This window comes from Polypterus senegalus, chromosome 13 (genome assembly GCF_016835505.1).
Source record: "Polypterus senegalus isolate Bchr_013 chromosome 13, ASM1683550v1, whole genome shotgun sequence".
In the NCBI taxonomy this organism is placed as follows: Eukaryota; Metazoa; Chordata; class Cladistia; order Polypteriformes; family Polypteridae; genus Polypterus; species Polypterus senegalus.
The window spans coordinates 70086739-70107432 of NC_053166.1; the positions used below are offsets into that span (position 1 = coordinate 70086739).

Sequence of the window (20694 nt, forward strand, 5' to 3'; positions counted from 1 at the left end):
AGGCAAAGTTTCTAATTTGAATTGAATTGCTGGGAACTTAAATTTCAAGTGTAATTGTTCATAAGATGTAAAGACATTATCTATATAAAATTCTCTAAGTGTTTTAGTCCCAGATGTTTTCCAATGGTTAAATACTGTGTAGGTTTGGGAGGGTAGAAAAAGGTGATTATCATGTAGAGGTAGATAAAATCTTCTTGGCCTTAAAATGCTTCCTGCATTGGTTCCATATTCTGAGTGATTGATGGACAGTTGAATTATTAGTATATTGGAGATAATTTGTATCTACTGGGACACAAGGTACAGCATATAAAGAAATACAGCTAGATTTTATTTCTACTGCAGACCAGGCTTGTGTATATTCATCAATTTGTGTCAATGTCTAGGCCTTTTTCTTGATATGCCCCAATTGTGTGCCCCAGTAAATACAAACTAAAATTCTGTTAGTGCATTAAGGACTACTGGTAAGGATGTTTGTGGGTCATATATATATATATATATATATATATATATATATATATATATATATATATATATATATATAGTACCATATAATCTTTACATAGTGATATTTTCTGTACAAGCAGTTTTCTGATAATCTCCTAATATTGAAAGCATTTTGAAATTGAATGGCCAATGGCTCAATGGCAACTGCAAAAAGCAATGGTGATAGAGGGCATCCTTGTCAAGTACTATGTTCTATTCTGAAGCGGTTTGAAATAGTGTTGTTAATACAGACAGAGGCTTCTGGACTGGAATAAAAGTAGTTTTATCCATGCACACACAGTATATTTGGGCCAAACCTAGATACATAAATAGGTAAATGGGTAGTCCCATTCAACCATGCCAAATGCTTTTTCTGTATCCAAAGATAATAAGATCTTTGGTGTGTTAGATTTTATGGGTGAGTATATTACACTAAACAGATGATGAATGTTAGAAGGTAAATGTCTGCCTTTAATAAATCTGCTTTGATCTTGTGATTCCAGAAGGAAGCATTTTCTCAGTCCTTCTAGCTATGAAGGAGAGTATCTTAACATCATTATTCAGAAGTGAAATTAGTCTGCATAATGCACATTGTAATAAGTCCTTGTTTTTGTTTGGAAAGACGTAAAGTAATGCTTGGCAAAAACTTTGGAGGTAGAATTTAGTTGTCTCTGGCTTCTATAAACATTGCTAATAATAGTAGAGCTAACATTTGTTTATATATATATATATATATATAAAATTTCACTGGGTAGCCATCAGGGCCTGCTGCTTTCCCACTCTGGAATGGGTTTATAGCATCCAGCAATTCTGGAGAGTGTTAGAGGTTTGTCCAGTTCCTCTGCACCAGAAGTATCCAGCTGTGGTATTTTTAATGTATCAAAAAGGACTATTAGATTGTGTCTTGTCTTCTTTAAACTGGTTAAATATAAGGACTTACAGCACACCCTAAATCACAGAGGCCTCTGAGCATGTGTTTGTCTCTAAAAAATAATCAATTTATTTGGAGGTGAATTCTATAAAGATCTGCTAACAATAAGGGGTTAAGACACCAGCTACTAAATGAGTGTGTAGGGCATAGTGATTCAATTTCCAAGACAAGAGGGGCATGATCGGAGATAATAGCGTCTTACTTGCAAGATTTGATAATGGGAATTAAATTATGCCTGACACAGAAATAATCAGTTCTTGTGTAATTACTATATACTGGTGAGAAGGAGGAATATTCTCTTGAATTTGGACACAGACGATCTAAACCAAAGAAAAAAAATGCCAGAAAGCTGACCATAAATGGAGATAAACTAAACAATCCATCCACTATTAAATATTGAAAGTACAAATAACTGAATACAATTCTCTAAAATTATACACGATAATGCAGGAAATTCAACAGTTTTATTCTCAATTACTGATCATCTTCTAAACCCAGCTCATTTAACAAAATGCCTTCTGGAGGATTTTTTTATACATAATTAAAAAAAAAGATAAATTACATACCTTCAGGGTTAACCCTTTTAAAAGCCAGCATGCTCTTTTAAGCAAGCTAAAAGTCTTTCACTCAAAAAAGTCTACCTAAGCTCCACAGAATAACTATCAACTTAAACCTTCCACTTGTTCCTTGATCCAGTACCAATAAACATTTTCAAAGTTGTCTCTAATGTACATTTTGATAGTGTACTTGACTACAATTGTTAAAGCTTTACTCAAGAAAAATAATGTAAGACTCCACTGTCTTTGACAAGTTTAGACCAATTTCTATCTTGCCTGCAGTTTTTCCAGCAGTTAATGATTACTTGAACAAACATTCTATCCTTGATAAGTTTCAGTCAAGTTTTAGAACAAATCATAGTACAGAAACTGCACTGATTAAAGTAGTAAATGACTTGCTGGTTAATGCAGGCAGAGAGCACATGTCTGTTTTTGTTCACTTAGACATAACTGCAACATTTAACACCAAAGTATTCTTATAAATCACCTTAGTCAATGGGTGAGTCTCTCTGGTAGTGTCTTAAGATAGTCTGAGTCTTATTTAACAGGAAGAAAAGTTTTTGTTAGCTGTGATGATTGAACTTTGGAGGTCCATGATATTGTATACAGTGTACCACAAGGATCTATATTGATCCTGCTCCTTGTTTCAATGCATTAAGTCAGATTATATCTAAACACAAGGTGAACTACAAAAGTCTGTAGTACCTGATGACCCTGATGCTCTGGCCTCGCTGATTCAATGTTTTACTTGTTTTTCTGAATGGATGAATAGTAACTTACTCAAGGTAAATAAGGAAAAACAGAAATCTTAAAATAAAGGGGCTATTAGAAATAAACTTAATCCCTTAATATTAAAAGTCAAGGCAGAGGTAAAGAATTTAGGTATAATCAAGAACTCTGACCTCAGTTTAAAAAAAACACATTAACCAGATTAAGTGAAAAAACACAGTTCTACTAAAGAACATTGGAAAAGTCAGACCTCTTATATCACCGCAATAAATTAATTCACACTTTTTTTTTGTTTTTTGTTGACTTTAGTTTAGGTTACTGTAATGCACCTCTAAAGGAATATCTAAAAAGGTTATTTAAAAAGACATCAATCAGTTGCAATTAGTTAGTCTGCACTAGCAAAAATATTTAATAGAGAAAAAAAAAATCTGAGCATATCTCTCCAGTTTAATCGTCGTTACTGGTTACCTGTGTCTTTTAAAACTTAATTTAAAATACTACTAATAATATATAAACTTTATTATATTCTTCTTGCTTTCTTTATTTTGGAGTCAAAAGTCATAACCTTAGCTTTTCTAATAATTGCTTAGAATTCCAAGAACTAAGCATAAAAGAAGGAGTGAAGCACACACAAAAAAAAAAAAAATGTGAACACTTTACCAGTTGAATGCCAGGTTAACACTGTGGATCACTTTAACAGCTAGTAAAAATCTACTTTTTTAGTTAGTTTTTTTATGCAACATTTTAGTTATACCTCTAATAGAATATACATGCAGAGAATTCAATTTCTTCAGGAATTTGCAGTCATTATTAAGATCAGCTTTTTCTCTGCTTTCATTTCCAGTTTCCCTGTCTACCTGACTTAGGCATTGCACAGTCACCTGTGATGCTCGAATGAAGGCCATGAGACGTACTTTGCCAAATGGTCTTGGGCCAAGCTTGGAAAAAATGAGGAATGAGTTAAGTACATCTATGTTAGGCAGGATGTCCAGTGGGGGCTGGGCAGTCTTTAGTCCCTAAAACCCCTGCAGATTTTTTTTTTCCCCAGCTCAACTGTTTTTTTTTCCTGTCCTCCTGGCCATCTGACCTTATCATCAAACTCATCTTTAGAGACTTAGAATTTACTGTTATATATTAGACTCTGCTTTTCTACTAATTTCATATCTGTGTTACGTAAGCTTGTATTGATTGATTCTTTTTTTACCTAATCATAATTATTCTTACCAAATTTACCTTTTTTGTATTTCATTGACATCTTGTAAAGCACCATTATGTACAAAGATAAAGAAAACAAATGTATTTATAAACACACATTCATAAACAAAAGCACATTTTTAGGATATCTTGGTGTTTATATACAGGCATTAGTAGATCAAAATACTCACACTGTAGATAATTGGGTCAGGACAGACTTTCACAACTTCATCTTTGCAAGCTCCTTCATAAAGACAAGTTGGGTGTGGCCCTCCACACCATACACAGCCATATTGTAGGTCTGCAGCTTTGCAGTGGCTACAATCAGAACGACCAATTGCACAGTCATACAGGGTCACTGTGGAGAAGCATCAAAATTGTTAAAACATAAGGCTATGTTCTTCATATTTCAAGAGTTTAAAAATACTTCTAAAATGACATGGCAATTTTAATATTTGGCAAAACATCAATGCAAGAGTATTCTGAACTAGACTTACTGTTTAGCTCAGGAAAGTTGTCAATTTGATAAGACACTCTTTGCAAGTGAACTGGTACTGAAAACTCAGCAACCATAGCAGAGTAGAAGAACTGAAAGATAAAAAAAACACATAGTGTATAATATAATATAATATAATTGCTTTTTCCACTGAGCAAGTTTTAGCATTCTTTAAAACATCTTTAAGATCTAAGAATTATTCACCACCTGCTCTATACCATTCAACTGTAGAAGGTCATATTTGGAACTGGAAAAATTCTTAAAAGATCAAAATTATTAGCATTTAATAAAAACTACATATATATGTGCAAGAATATTACTGTGAACATAAGGAATGTTTGCTTTGTGTTAACTGTGCGTTTTATATTTTTGTTGTGTGTCTTTTACACTGGCAAGTAATTAATTTTCAAAGTCCCAGCCTGAATCTTTTATTGCACCCAAGGCTGCTGGGATAAATTCCGGCTTTCTTTGACCCTGTATTTACATTAAGAAGGTAGCATATGCTTGGATAAAAAAAAAACGGATTATGTATTTTCAATATTGTATAACAGAGTGGGTTTATAAGTGGAAGCACGCATTATTAAAATGAAATAATGTCATTTATTAGTAGAAATAAATACAAATTGCCCTGAAAGGAAGAGACATTCAAAAAAGTAAAGGCCCAACATTCACAGTCAAATAAGACAGCTAAAAGTGGGTTATGTCTTATTCTATTCACATGAAAATATTCTTTTGACATAATCAAAAAATAATTTAGTTAAGTAAAATGCATAGTGCACACAGCAGAAAAGATCATTAGGACCTATCTCTCCTCCACTAAAGACATCTTTATGAAGTGTAGCATCGACAATGCCTTCAGTATTGTGACGGACCGCTCTCCACCTTTAGCACGGTGTCTGTTTCCCACTTCCATCTTGCAGAAGGCACTGTGGCATCCACACTAGTTCTTCCAGGTTCTCCAACACCTTCAACACCTTGGCTGTCTGGATTCTGAACACTGTGCTGCCCTCCTGACCATAGACCTGCTTAGTTAGCTAATTTATATGCAGTACATTTGTTCCACTTGTTACAACTGTTATTATTTAGTTGTGTGTTACTTTCTATTGAAATTTGTTAATATCTGTTCACTTGCCTATTGTTTATTATTTTTTATTCATCTATTTATAGCATACCATAGTTCTTTACCAATTTTGCACTTGTTCTGTGTTTATGTATATTTTACACCGTGGTTCTAGGAAACATTATTTCTTGCCACTGTATGCTGCAATATTGTGCATGGATGGTCACACTTGATTTGACTTGAAAATAGCCATTTTTCCTCTTACAAGTTTAACAGGGAGGACAAACTGTCCTGCTAAATTCACATTCCTGTCACTTATAATGTAGTCATGTTGAACAAAAAATGACGAAAGAAAAAACTAATGTAGTGCATTTTAGGTCAATTAAACCTATTAAAATTACGAATATGATAGAATGGCACCTAAAAAAAGTGTGATGAAAACAATACATTAAAAATACATTAGAAAAACCATCCATCCATCCATTTCCTAACCCACTGAATCCGAATAGGGTCACGGGGGTCCGCTGGAGCCAATCCCAGCCAACACAGGGCACAAGGCAGGAACCAATCCTGGGCAGGGTGCCAACCCACCGCAGGACACACACAAACACACCCACACACCAAGGCCAATTTAGAATCGCCAATACACCTAACCTGCATGTCTTTGGATTGTGGGAGGAAACCGAGCGCCCGGCGGAAACCCACGCAGACACGGGGAGAACATGCAAACTCCACGCAGGGAGGACTTAGAAAAACCACTGAACATCTAAATGAAAAATGATGGCAAAGAAAAACCACAATGCTGAATTCATTGAATGAGTGAATTTTTTTTTTCCTCTTTAAATGACAGTGTAAACAGTTCTTTGCAAAGTGATCTAAATAAGTTACAAATATAAAACACAATATAACTGATCATATAAGTATTCACCTCCTTCAAATTGGTATTTAGTGTACATTTGGCAGCATTTTCAGCCTTGAGTCTCTGTAAACAGATATCCATCAGCTATGCACATCTGGGGCCTCCTGCATAACGCCGTGCGTAGAATTCACACTATAACATGACATAAGCACAAAAGCCAGATGCAGGAATCTGTGCGTTCGCCAACTTCCATGTTCTTCTGCTACATAAATCCCAGTCAGTGTGAAAAGTAACGCTCGTGCACGAGTCTGCTGTCCCACCCCAACTCCTCCCAGAATTACGCCTCTTTGAAAATGCAAATCAATATAAATAGCCCTTAAGCTCAGCGTTCTGTGAAAAGACAATGGGAAAAGCACGGGGGAAAATACAAGAATGTCAGCGAATACCAAGTGGAGGCAAGGAAAAATGTGCTATTTGTTGCTTTAAACAGTGGTAAAAAACAACAAAAGGAAGTTGATCGAGTGACATAGCGTGCCGGAGAAACTCGAAAGCTCAAGTTCACAAAGTCGCACAGTGCCCGAAATAAAAAAGGAGCTGCCACATATCAAAGTCGCTGTGAAAAGGTGAGTCGTAGCCCACCGTCCGAGTGTCATATGAAAGCTTATTATAGCGTACAGACAAAAAAAAAAGGTACACATTGGGGGAAAAAAGCACGAAATGTAAACTTTAATCTCGAAATTTCTACTTTAGTCATGTAATTTATTTTGTCATTAAAGTAGATCATCATAAACTTCATCTTAAAATTGTTTGTTAGTTTCTCAAATCCCATCGTAACTAAAGTAGCATGTTAAATGCTTTGTTATGTCTTCTACGTACTCGATGCGTGTAAACTATACGTGCTTCTTAAACCGGCTTTCTCTTCCTCCGACAGGACACAGAATCCATTAAATTCGTGATATTACAGTTCTCCTCCTCCTTGAACCGTCACCTTATCGTGGTGGAGGGGTTTGCGTGTCCCAATGATCCTAGGAGCTATGTTGTCCGGGGCTTTATGCCCCTGGTAGGGCCACCCAAGGCAAACTGGTCCTAGGTGAGGGATGAGACAAAGAGCGGTTCAACAAACCTCCAATGAAGAGCAAAACTTTGGACAACGCTTTCCCTTGCCCGACGCGGGTCACCGGGGCCCCCCTCTGGAGCCAGGCTTGGAGGTGGGGCTCGATGGCGAGCGCCTGGTGGCCGGGCCTGCACCCATGGGGCTCGGCCGGGCACAGCCCGAAGAGGTAACGTGGGTCCTCCTCCCCATGGGCTCACCACCTATGGGAGGGGCCAAGGAGGTTGGGTGCAGTGTGAGTTGGGTGGTGGCCGAAGGCGGGACCTTGGCGGTCTGATCCTCGGCTACAGAAACTGGCTCTTGGGACGTGGAATGTCACCATTCTGAAGGGGAAGGAGCCTGAGCTAGTGCGCGAGGTCGAGAGGTTCCGGCTAGATATAGTCGGACTCACCTCGACGCACAGCTTGGACTCTGGAACCAATCTTCTTGAGAGGGGCTGGACTCTCTACCACTCTGGAGTTGCCCCGTGAGAGGCCGAGCAGGTGTGGGCATACTTATTGCCCCCCACTTGGAGCCTGTGCATTGGGGTTTACCCCGGTGGACGAGAGGGTGGCCTCCCTCCGCCTTCGGGTGGGGGGAAGGGTCCTGACTGTTGTTTGTGCGTATGCCAACAGCAGTTTGGAGTATCCACCCTTTTGGAGTCTCTGGAGGGGTTGCTAGAGGGCATACCTTCTGGGATTCCCTCGTTTTGCTGGGAGACTTCAATGCTCACGTGGGCAATGACAGTGAGACCTGGAAGGGCGTGATTGGGAGGAATGGCCCCCCCGATCTGAACCCGAGTGGTGTTTTGTTATTGGACTTCTGTGCTCGCCATGGATTGTCCATAACGAACACCATGTTCAAGCATAAGGGTGTTCATACGTGCACTTGGCACCAGGACACCCTAGGCCTCAGGTCGATGATCGACTTTGTGGTGGTCGCCGGACTTGCGCCATATGTCTTGGACACTCGGGTGAAGAGAGGGGCGGAGCTGTCAACTGATCACCACCTGGTGGTGAGTTGGCCGATGGTGGGGAAGATGCCGGTCAGACCTGGTAGGCCCAAACGTGTTGTGAGGGTCTGCTGGGAACGGCTGGCAGAGTCCCCTGTCAGAAGTAGCTTCAACTCCCACCTCCGCAGAACTTCAACCACGTCCCGAGGGAGGTGGGGGACATTGAGTCCGAATGGGCCATGTTCCGTGCCTCTATTGTTGAGGCGGCTGACCGGAGCTGTGGCCGCAAGGTGGTCGGTGCCTGTCGTGGCGGCAATCCCCAACCCGCTGGTGGACACCGCGTGAGGGATGCCGTCAAGCTGAAGAAGGAGTCCTATAGGACTTTTTGTCCTGTGGGTCTCTGGAGGCAGCTGATAGGTACCGCAGGCCAAGCGAACGCGCGGTTGTTGCTGAGGCAAAACTCGGGCATGGGAGGAGTTTGAGAGGCCATGGAGAACCACTTCGGACGGCTTCGAGGAGATTCTGGTCCACCGTCCGCGCCTCAGGAGGGGAAGCAGTGCAGTGTCAACACCGTATATGGTGGGGATGGTGCGCTGCTGACCTCACTCGGGACGCTGTGGGTCGGTGGGAGGAGTACTTCAAGACCTCCTCAATCCCACTAACATGCCTTCCACGAGGAAGCAGAGCCTGGGGACTCTGAGGTGGGCTCTCCCATCTCTGGGACTGAAGTCACCGAGGTGGTCAAAAACTCCTTGGTGGCAGGGCCCGGGGTGGATGAGATACCGAGTTCCTTAAGGCTCTGGATGTTGTAGGACTGTCTTGGTTGACACGCCTCTGCAACATCGCATGGACATCGGGACAGTGCCTCTGGATTGGCAGACCGGGGTGGTGGTCCCCCTCTTTAAAAAGGGGGACCAGAGGGTGTGTTCCAACTATAGAGGGATCACACTCCTCAGCCTCCCTGGAAAAGTCTATTCGGGGTTCTGGAGAGGAGGGTCCGCCGGATAGTGAACCTCGGATTCAGGAGGAACAGTGTGGTTTCGCCCTGGTCGCGAACAGTGGACCAGCTCTTCACCCTTAGCAGAGTCCTGAGGGTGCATGGGAGTTTGCCCGACCGGTCTACATGTGTTTTGTGGACTTGGAAAAGGCATTCGACCGTGTCCCTCGGGAATCCTGTGGGGTGCTCGGGAGTATGGGGTACCGGACCCCTGATAAGAGCTGTTCGGTCTCTGTACAACCGTGTCAGAGCTTGGTCCGCATTGCCGCAGTAAGTCGAGCCCGCTTCCAGTGAGAGTTGGACTCGCCAGGGCTGCCCTTTGTCACCATTCTGTTCATAACTTTTATGGACAGAATTTCTAGGCGCAGCCAGGGTGTTGAAGGGGTCCGTTTGGTGGACTCAGGATTGGGTCACTGCTTTTGCAGATGATGTTGTCCTGTTTGCTTCATCAGGCCGTGATCTTCAGCTCTCTGGATCGGTTCGCAGCTGAGTGTGAAGCGGCTGGGATGAGAATCAGCACCTCCAAATCCGAGAGCATGGTCCTCAGCCGGAAAAGGGTGGAGTGCCCTCTCAGGGTTGGGGGAGAGATCCTGCCCCAAGTGGAGGAGTTCAAGTATCTCGGGGTCTTGTTCACGAGTGAGGGAAGAATGGAGCGTGAGATCGACAGGCGGATCGGTGCGGCGTCCGCAGTGATGCGGGCTCTGCATCGGTCTGTCGTGGTGAAAAAGGAGCTGAGCCGTAAGGCAAGGCTCTCAATTTACCAGTCGATCTACGCTCCTACCCTCACCTATGGTCAAGAGCTATGGGTAGTGACCGAAAGAACGAGATCGCGAATACAAGCGGCTGAAATGAGTTTCCTCCGCAGGGTGTCTGGGCTTTCCCTTAAAGATAGGGTGAGAAGCTCAGTCATCCGGGAGGGGCTCAGAGTAGAGCCGCTGCTCCTCCGCATCGAGAGGAGTCAGATGAGGTGGCTCGGGCATCTGATCAGGATGCCTCCTGGACGCCTCCCTGGTGAGGTGTTCCGGGCACGCCCAACCGGGAGGAGGCCCCGGGGAAGACCCAGGACACGCTGGAGGGACTATGTCTCCCGGCTGGCCTGGGAACGCCTTTGGGATTCTCCCGAAGAGCTGGAAGAAGTGGCCGGGAGAGGGAAGTCTGGGCCCTCTGCTTAAGCTGCTGCCCCGCGACCCGACCTCGGATAAGCGGAAGAGGATGGATGGATGGATGGATATTACAGTTCTCTGAATAATTAAAATACTGAGATATATACGTGATATCATTTTCATGATGATAGGAGTTAAAGCATGTTATTAAACATGGGAACACGGTGGCGTAGTGATTGTTGATGTCTTACGCAAGATGCTTCGGTGAAATGCTTTATTTCAGCAGTACTGTCTCTTTCAAATATACTAACATGCAATTCCTGTCCTTACTTTTCTTTCTCCAAATACCCAATTGCCACAAAATCAGCTATGTAATAGACGTTAAGCCATCTGTAAGCTTAGAACGCAGATTCTTCAAAACTTTTAAGGAACATTGAAATATCTTCGTAGTACGTGTTTAATTATTCTAACCATCTATCTCCAAGGATTTTGGAAGGTTTTTTTCTTTTTTAAATATAACAGAGAGTCAAGACTGTGGGGGCTGTCATTTAAACAGCGCATGTTAAAGACCATTGAGGCATTCTTTGTGTAGTTTTAGGCTATACAAAAATAAACATTTGTTCTTTAAGGACACATATGACAAATTATCATTATTAAGAACACCAAAACCTTTTTCTAAATTGGGACAATTGACCCTATTTTTACCTTTATTTAAAGGTAATCTGCAATTTTTTTTACACTATTACTAAGTTTGAGACCATCCTTGCTTGTAAATATGTCACTATGGATGGAATAAGTCAAAAGAAAGGTAGGGAGGTGGTGCTCGGAGAAGCAGAGGCTATAGTGTCACAGACATAGCCAAGATATAGTACTGCCATGAAGAAAGGAAATTTCCGGTGACTTGTTCAAATTTATAATCCAAACCATTCAAGAAACTTAGTATTTTTATTGAAACCTTATAAATCTGGTATGCGCTAGATTTCTCCAAAACTTAAATCTTCCCATTAGGACAGACTGATTTGTTATCTAGTTAATGATGGTTAATAGTGCAAAAGTGTATTTAACTTGCCTCTTTCTCCTCACAAGTAACATATGAAATGTTATGGTCCTCTGAGCTTGTCTGAAGCTCTGCTCGAAGATGCAGCACACTCATGCCAATTTCCACCACACAGACAAAATTTTCATCCTGCAGAAGAAATATGTAAACATTTTCAAAACATAATTAACTACTTGCCCTAAATGAAAATAAAGATGCGATATCATGGAAATATTTAAAAGGTAGATGCTTATAAAGTAAAATATATCACATTTCATTTTTCTCTGACAGATGCCTTGTGAATTACGTCTCCCATTGATAAGGGTGATAGAATATTGTACGCATTTTTTTTTCTCCACTCATGCAGTAACAGCTGAAATCAACATTAATCAAACAGGTGTGGAGAAATTAGAAGTCTGGGACTTCTGATTTTTATTTCCAGACAACCAAACTACATACTCACAAAGCCCACAATACTATCAGATGTTTCAGATCTTTGGTCCATACAATATTTTCACAATCAAAAGCAAATTAATAAAAACAAAAGACCCAATTCTTTAAGTACAACCTTAACTTGGGTGTCACTTTTAAAGACAGCTGCTTTCAGTGTGCCAGACTCTTTTGCTTATATTTACTGCATAAAGCCTGACTGCAGACTGCAACTCAAAGTGCATGTGTCATCAGTAACCAAAATGTATTTAAACTTGTAGTAGTCTATTCAATTGGTGCACTGACATTCTCCTTGTTAACAGGGGAAAGAGTTTGGTGTTTGGTCAATGTTGCAAGCCTGACAGTGGCACAGCAAAGGAAGTGAGACTCCTCTGATGGAAGTAGAGTTTTTTGCTGCTTATTGCTGGCTCTTAGTCGGGGTAGTCGGATGGGGGTAGGGGAGGTGACAGTGGGGTGTCAAACCAAAATGGCCTGTATAATATTCTTCTAAGTGGGTGACCTACATAATGAACAGATGTACTACAAATATTTTGCAAGTCTTCCTTGCACTTTGATAACCTGCTGTGTCATATCCAGACATTTTGTTTTTCATTCTGGCACACATATAACCAGCCTCTACTTGAAATTCATTGCGATACTCAATGAGGGATGAAAACCAAATTTGTCACTACTTTGGCCTTCATTTTTGCCATACAGCCCTCGCAAAAGGCATGGATGCACCAACTATTAACCAGGCTTACCACTCCCACACCCACTAATGAACAATGGAGCAAAATTATGCAGGAAGTCCATTAATCAAGTAAGATAAACAATAATGTTAGTTGTAAAGCAACTGGGGCAGTAAGGGCAAAACTACCAAAAGTTAAAAATATGCTTAATTGTTAAAAAAAGAGGACAAGGCAAATCGTTCCACTAATGCTTCAATACCAGTTACACATGAAGGAAATCATAATTACAAGTAGCAATAACACAAAAATAAATGGAGAGTAACTTTTCAAATACTAGAAGAACTTTTCAGCTGATTAAATATGGAGGATACTCCAAAAAGTACCAATGACTGCTGTACTGTGCTATATGCAGAGAGAATTAAGAAACCACACATAAAAGTGATTCTTTGTTTTCAGGCAAAACTAATTTTAGTATTGAAAAGGTGAGAAAGCACTGTGACATTAGACTGTTTACTATGCTAGTCCGCATGCAATATCTAACCAATGTTGATGCAGTGCAGAGTCATTCCCTAAAATATACAACTTGGAAACAAAAATGTAGGCTGTTGAAGCAGATGACTCTTTTCAACTGACATGGCTTTCTACTGCTAAGAAAATGACCTAAATGTTAAACAGCCTGTTGATCACATGTGATAGACTGAATGTTCCAACAATGCTTCAGTCACAGATTTTCAAGGGCTTATTGAGACTGTTAAATGGACATTAACCTTTTGAAATCAGAGGGCTATATTCCATTACAATCAGATTGTTCCTTATGTAGTCAAGGAGAAGGCACAAGAGGATTCTAATAAAAATATAAGATGTTCATCATTAACTGATATGTACCCAGGACTTCCAACAGGTATACTGGTGGTTGTGAAAATTCTCCTTACTATTATCCCCCTCAAACACTAAACAGTGTGACCGTGCATTTTCATGTCTAAATCTTTTCTTTACTAACAAGAGGTCCCATTTAATGGTCCACATTTTAATGCAGCTGTACACAAAGGTCATTAGCTGTGGTCAAGAAAAGGTGTAGGACACTGTGAAGGACATACTGCACCTCCGAATAACCCTGAAGGTCAAACTGATGAGGTTTTGGTGGAGTCTAAATTAGGTCTGAAAACAAAATTTGATGAGTACAATTTGTTAATTTTTTTTAATATAATTTTGTATACAGTGGAGAAACCCTTGCATCAACATCACATAATCCTTTAAAAACATCTATTTAGTAAACTATTCTTTTTCAAGATGCTGATTGTGTTTATATTGTGTTAGAAGATGAAATACTTTAGTTGTATACAACAAAACTTTACAAGTAACTATTGCTATAAAAAGTTGCATGTAACCCTCCACTCCATATATAAAATTGTGCTACCAGAAACTATATGTGGAATACCATATTTGCAACACAAGTAGCCCAATAGACTACCACATGCAATTACAATTTGTCCACCCGGATTAAAAAATAACCAGACTGACTCACCTGGAACAGGTTTAAATTTTTGGCAAGTAATACTAACTGTTTTCCAAATCCAACTGAAACCAACTGAGACCCATGTATAGCATAAACGTAGGGGCAGCAATCAACACCTTTATGATCCAGGTTCAAGCTCTAGAGAGAGATAAAAGATATATTTCACTTGAAGCATTTACTAGTTTGAGCATTACAGCAATCATTTTTTGAACATCTTTTATTCTTACTTATGGATTACTTTGCTCTTGGTTTACTGTTTACCAGATGCAGCAGAGCAGCTATGGAGGTGGCCTAGTGTCACTGCTGTTAGAGATGGCGACTCGCCCGAGACCCTGGTCATAACAGTATATGTATTTTCCCCATATTCATTATAACAAAATATTTTTATGGTCCCATGAATTTCATTACAACAGGATTCCACTTTCCAGGTGACTAACATCATAAATGACATTAATACCAATTACAAGTGTATGAGTAGAATTCCTTTACCAAATTAAATCACACAGAATAAAGTTGAATGACTTGTCAAAACCATCCCCCATTTTAGACAAAACTGTGGAATGCAATTATCCTTTTATTAATTGTTCGTAAAAGAGCTGCACATTTGGGTAACAGCACAACATTAAATAGAGTCATTCTCAGATGTTTTAACTTGAGACATAGCAGGTGCTTCATTGCAACAAAACAGTTTCAGAGCTTACAGAAGCCTCTACAATTTGCATGCCTATGAGCGCTAAAGATACTTACCTGCTGTATTACCAAGCACCCATATCTATTCTTTGTTATCAATATTCAAAACCTGTAAATAAATTCTTCTAATATTAAAAGACTGCTATAATTATATTACTTGTTTAATTACTGTGTTGTACCGCTAAGTCAGTGTCAATGTCTTATCCAAATGCCCATGTTGGTTTACCTGCAACCTAACAGTAACAACTCTTACTTGTAATCCACTTGCATTCCTTGTATAATGAATTTTTTAAAAATTTTTCTTAATGTTTTCACAAGTAAAGCACAGATTGTTGTCACAGATTTGAATAGAAAATCTTGCTCTTAATTTATTTTTTAATTTATATCTCTCTATTATAAAAGAAAATCTTGAGACAAGACTATTGCCAAGAGATTTTTTCCAGTCCCGCCCTCCTCTCAACCATTTACGATTAACAGCCCATGCCCACGGTCCTCTCACCTCTCATTGGTGTAAATGCTTTTGTCAGACACAGTTCCTGCACTTTCAGCTTTTATAAATTTTTACGTTTCACTTTAAGTTCCAAATAAAAGACTTACTATGTCCAAGTCTTATTGAACAATTTCATCCCGAAGGGTTATCAACAGGAGAAATAAATACACGGGCAATCCTGGCACCGAGAAACGATGAAGTCAAACGAATTAACACGAAAATTGCCAATAGGTTACACGGCAAATTGGTTAAATGCATATCAATAATGAAAACATCAACTTACAATATCCCATAGAATATCTACAACCGTTAACACCGTCCGGTCTTCCACCGGCCGAATTACTGTTGAAAGAAGGATGTATCGTAATGTTATTGCATAATTTATGTATGAGTGATGGACTATGCAGTAGGACATTAGTTGTATTCAAAATTGGTTGAACAATTCTGACATGTAAAATTTTAACAGGCGAAAAGAAAGGTAATGTAGTACATCTTCCGTGGATAACATTAGACACCAAAGGAGATTTTGATATGGCATTTGTATTAAAACATTTACAGTTTCCCATTAGAATAACTTTTGCTGTGACAATTAACAAAATCACAGGTACAAATATTCAAAAAAGTCATTTTATTATTACAGAGAAAGAAACGATATTCACTCACGGGCAGTTATATGTGGCATTGTCAGGTTGTTACTAAGATGAGTAATTACACAATATAAGTTTGTGATACTATAATTCCTCCTTTATTCACCCTGAATACACTTTTTTCATCACAGGGAACTGGTGAGTTATATCCTAAACATGACTATAATATAAAACAGAGCAGTACAAACTGGTTCAAGTACCTAATAAACACACAGGAAAACGAGGGTTGCCACTCAACCTAGCAGCGTATCTTTTTGAAACGTGGACAAAGTCCAAATTCTCCTGTAGAAACTCATAATCACACAGGGAGAATATACCAAATCTACATGCAAAGCACTCCAGCAGAGAATCAAAACAGGGCTTAAATACTAATTTCACTAAATGATATTCATTTTCACCAAAGGAGTTAATACTTACTTTCTCATTGTAGATTATTTGTTCAGATGGACAGCTATCTAAGTGTGTGCACATGTGCTCCTTGAGACACCAGTGACATCCCCAAACACTGCCAACACAGCTTCTACATCTGCAAGCATACATGATCAAACTGGTTTGACACAAGAGTATACTTTTAAATGCTGCTCTATAGTACACATGAGGCTAGGGGATAAACCATCATAGAAGCAGTAGGGTACTATAAGATCGCAGACACAAACAGGAATATTGTTGCAGTACACAAGTATCCAGAATGGCAAAATTAAATCAGTCAAAACCTGTAACAACTAACAGTATTATGATACTTTATTTAGCACTGTCTTTAAACCAGAGAGTCTTTCCAATTAATAAGTAAAACATCCATATTATACATTTTTGTATTTAGCAAGAAAGAACAAAGCAAACACATAAAGCGCAGCTTTTAAATATTGCACAAGGGGGTTTGTACTCTTGCTAGCTCCAAAGCTAGACAAAAATCATAGATGACTAGAACATTATAGTGGCAGATAGAGGAGAGAAAGTCAAAGAATTCTAAAACATAATATTTTAAAAAGCCAGATCTACAGTACAAAGATAGCATGGTTAAATAGAGTTCAATAACACTTCGACACCAGCATACTTACGGAGAGGAAATGGCAAGTTCTGATACTGCTTTACAGTCATAGAATATAAAATCAACAGAAGTCACGATGACACTATTAAACTTCAACGCAAGTTGGACAGAAACAAAATCTATTTAAAAAGATAAAAATAAAATTATTTTTTTTAGTCAACAAAAATATGGATCAAACAAATTACTAAATACATATGAATAAGGCATAAATGTCATACCTTTCCCTTGGTCATTTGGTGGGATATGCTCTGGCAGGGGTGGTTGGCAGATGACATGTATTCCCTTCACAATTGCTGGCTGGTTAACACTTTCTCCAAATGAACAAGTTAAGTGTTCCCCTTCCGACAAGCTAGGCAAACGATCAACAAACAGGGAAACCTACTCAAAAAAAAAGTTTGTGTTTTATTTCAGCAACTAAAACAACTCAAAACACATTTATTTATTTTTTTTTTAATAAGAGTTTATGATATGATTAGCTCATGTGTTTCCTTTCACTTATCCTCTGCAGTTGGCTCATTAGTTTTAAACTTCGATCATGTGAACCTCCTTTCCTGACAAAATGAAGATTCATCTCCTGTGGTTTGCAAACAGCAGCAGGTTGCCGCACCATATATGCTTGATGCTTAGCAGATGCTGGAGCTGTCATTCTTCTTCCCATCACGAAATTGGTTTCTGAAATTTCCTACATGCTCAGCAGATGTCTCTGCTCTTCTTTTTGTTGCTGCCATGTCACTTGATCAGTTTCTCTAAGCAGTTTGCTGTAGGAAAGATGCAAGCCCTAATAACTTCGCAGAGGTTGCAGCAAGCGCATATCATATTGCAATCATTTGATTAAGACCAAATTCGAGGGTTCTAGTCCCAGTGGTTCACAAGTATTTTTGTGACACACTGACACAACCCTTAGCATTTTAAATACTGTATATAGATGTTAATCTTATCTCTTAGAGATGAGAATATATTATGTAAACAGAAAATGTTTATCTTTTACTTTATAGCTAGAATTTCAGAAAAATTATAAATGACACACACATTTGACTACAGATTTTTAGTGTCCAGTTCTTTGTGAAACATAAGAATGGTAACATGTTTTATTGACAGTGATTCTAATATGACTGGTTTACTAAATACAATGTTACTGAGCATTATTTTTGTAGAAATATCTAAGTGCTTTACAATAAAAACGTGTCATAGTTTCTTCTTTCATTTAGATACATTAGTATTTATTGCCTATGGTACAGGTTGCACACTCCTAAATTACTTTTTCTAAATTTTCACAGCAGTTAAACACTTATCAATTGTGGAATTTTAAAAATACTTATAGAGTCTAGACTACATTACCTGTATTTTTATTAACAATTAAATGTCCACCAAACATTCCTGAAAGCCATCTTTAGTTCTTAAATGAATTATTTTTAGTTTTGTGTATGTACCACTCTGCCCCTATCGAAAGCATGTCACTCCAAACCATTAATTTTAAAATATTACTAAAGCCCTATTCGGATGGGATAATTTATACATCAGGAAGTGGGAGTGGGGTAAAGTAATAATTACCAGAGAACCACTGTAATCTTACTTATATCAAAGGAAACACAGAACATTAATACACACACAAAAAGAAAACAATGATACATGTACTCACTGGGATTTTACTGTTCATGCACACTTGCAAATACCAGTCAACAAATCATCAGACAAATTACAAGCTTGGCTTATCCAAAGGTAATTAAAAAATACTCCTTTAACATTACTCTATTTTTTCCGCCATTAAATACTATTTTTAAAACTCTGAAATAATATTAACTCATCTCCAGTATCTCTTTTTTACTGCAGGTGACTTAGCAAAGGAGAAAGACTGACATTCATGAATTTATTTTTCACCTTAACAATTATGATAATACTGGTAGTTAGATCATACATGGCAGCACTGGGTGTCAAGGATCTGTCAATGGACACAAATGCATGCATATACTGTATACTTGGAGCCAATTTTGAATCAACCATTAATCTCACAGCATGTCATTGGTAGTATGGCCATTCAGACCCATGCAAAAAGACATTCATATACTATACTTGATACTACCTATCTACAGTATTTTAGAAATGAAATTACTGAGAGTGTATGTGCAGTCTTAAACAAATCTTGTTTTATAGGTGGTACTGTATTTTAGTGCAATTTTATTTATTGATTTATAGATTCCTATTTTATTAGCCACATTCTGCAGCAGCCACAAGCAGCATTATAGGAAATAGGTAAACAAGAAACACACAGTACTAATGTAATGATAAATAAAGGAGTTAAAAAATAGAAAGTGTATATCAATGACACCTACTGCATACAAACACTGAACACATCATGTCATGAAACAGTCATTTTCATTTTAAGCTACAAACATGTAAATTTTCATCACCATGGTTACTAATATCCATTGCAGTTATTTAAATTTCTACTTTTAATTGTTTCAGCAATCTTTTTCAGGTATTTATCATTATGAACTCACTTCCACGTGAGGTGAATTGGTGGTAAGATGAAACAATTCACAACCAAATGTTAAATCAGATATCTTTACTGTGCAAGACATTTTAAATAAGTGATAGCAAACTTACAGGTCCGTTGAATGATACTGTACTAAGATGTTCCCTTTTCAATATTATTTCTTCGCAAATGCTTTTAACTGTTACTAAATTTCTATTTTTTCTCTAATTTATTTTGCTATACCCAAATAAGTTAATAATAATGACATACTTGTAAAGTAAATTTGTTTGTTGGTTCCAGCGATTCATACTTGCATATTGGTTTTTACATCACTGTCCAGATCACAAAAAAGGCTTTTAGCATTACTGCGCTTACCCATGTGGAAATTTAATTATTAGGAGAAAAATGTTGAGATCAATTCAATTCTGAGAGAATGTAACAGCAGATTAAGCTATATTTATTTATTTATTACATCTTAAGTGCTTCTTCTAAAAAATATTAAATTTACCAGTGTTAACTTATTTCTATAACTGGTACATTGAACTGAATGATTGAGAACTTGATGTATAAAAAAAGTCTTGTCAATTCAATAGTAGGAAATGATACAAGTAACTTTTATGCCTGCAGGACAATAGCTAGCCACTGATTCATACTTTCTACAAATTTTTGCTTATGATCCTTTTTGCCTCGGTCCAAAAATGTTCTGATTACCACTATGGTGCATGTTTACTCCTGAAAAGAATTAAATGTTAATACTCAACACGCTTTTAAAAAGTCACACAGAAATAAAATCAGCAAAAATACATGAATATGATGATTGTGAAATAAGAGAATATATCAAATGTGAATTGAAAGTTCAAACACAAGGCTAAATAACACGAACAGAAACTAGTTCTATCCAAAGCTAAATTCATCTGATAGCTATGGCACTAAGAAGTGACATTTTCATACTTTGCCTAACAAATCTTATATCTGTCTGCAACATAATTTAATCTTTTTTACCTCTCATTTCTTGATGTGAATTAATTTTTTACTTCTATTTGCACTGTTAACTGTTTTAGGACACTGAAAGCAGAGCACTGTTTTCAAGCATGAATTCAAAATTTAAGAATTCATCTTTACATGAAGAAACATTGGTGCATTCACGGACTTAGTTAATTGACAAACGGTGGAGCAATTGAAATATTTTTAGTTGCTTCAAAAAAAAAAAAAAAATTTGAATTTG

At 38.3% G+C, this 20694-nt stretch overlaps 1 protein-coding gene across 3 annotated transcripts in view; it reads right to left on the reverse strand.

Moving 5' to 3' along the window:
- Window positions 1-20694, reverse strand: part of plxnb3 (plexin B3) — a 260187-nt gene that overhangs the window by 90268 nt on the left and 149225 nt on the right. For all 3 annotated transcript variants that reach the window (XM_039776222.1, XM_039776221.1, XM_039776223.1), the window contains exons 7-13: window positions 17215-17374; window positions 17007-17115; window positions 16366-16474; window positions 14131-14259; window positions 11521-11637; window positions 4392-4482; window positions 4086-4252 (exon numbers count right to left, since the gene is read on the reverse strand). In XM_039776222.1, coding sequence (XP_039632156.1) covers window positions 4086-4252; window positions 4392-4482; window positions 11521-11637; window positions 14131-14259; window positions 16366-16474; window positions 17007-17115; window positions 17215-17374 — 882 coding nt within the window. The remainder of the gene's footprint in view (window positions 1-4085; window positions 4253-4391; window positions 4483-11520; window positions 11638-14130; window positions 14260-16365; window positions 16475-17006; window positions 17116-17214; window positions 17375-20694) is intronic.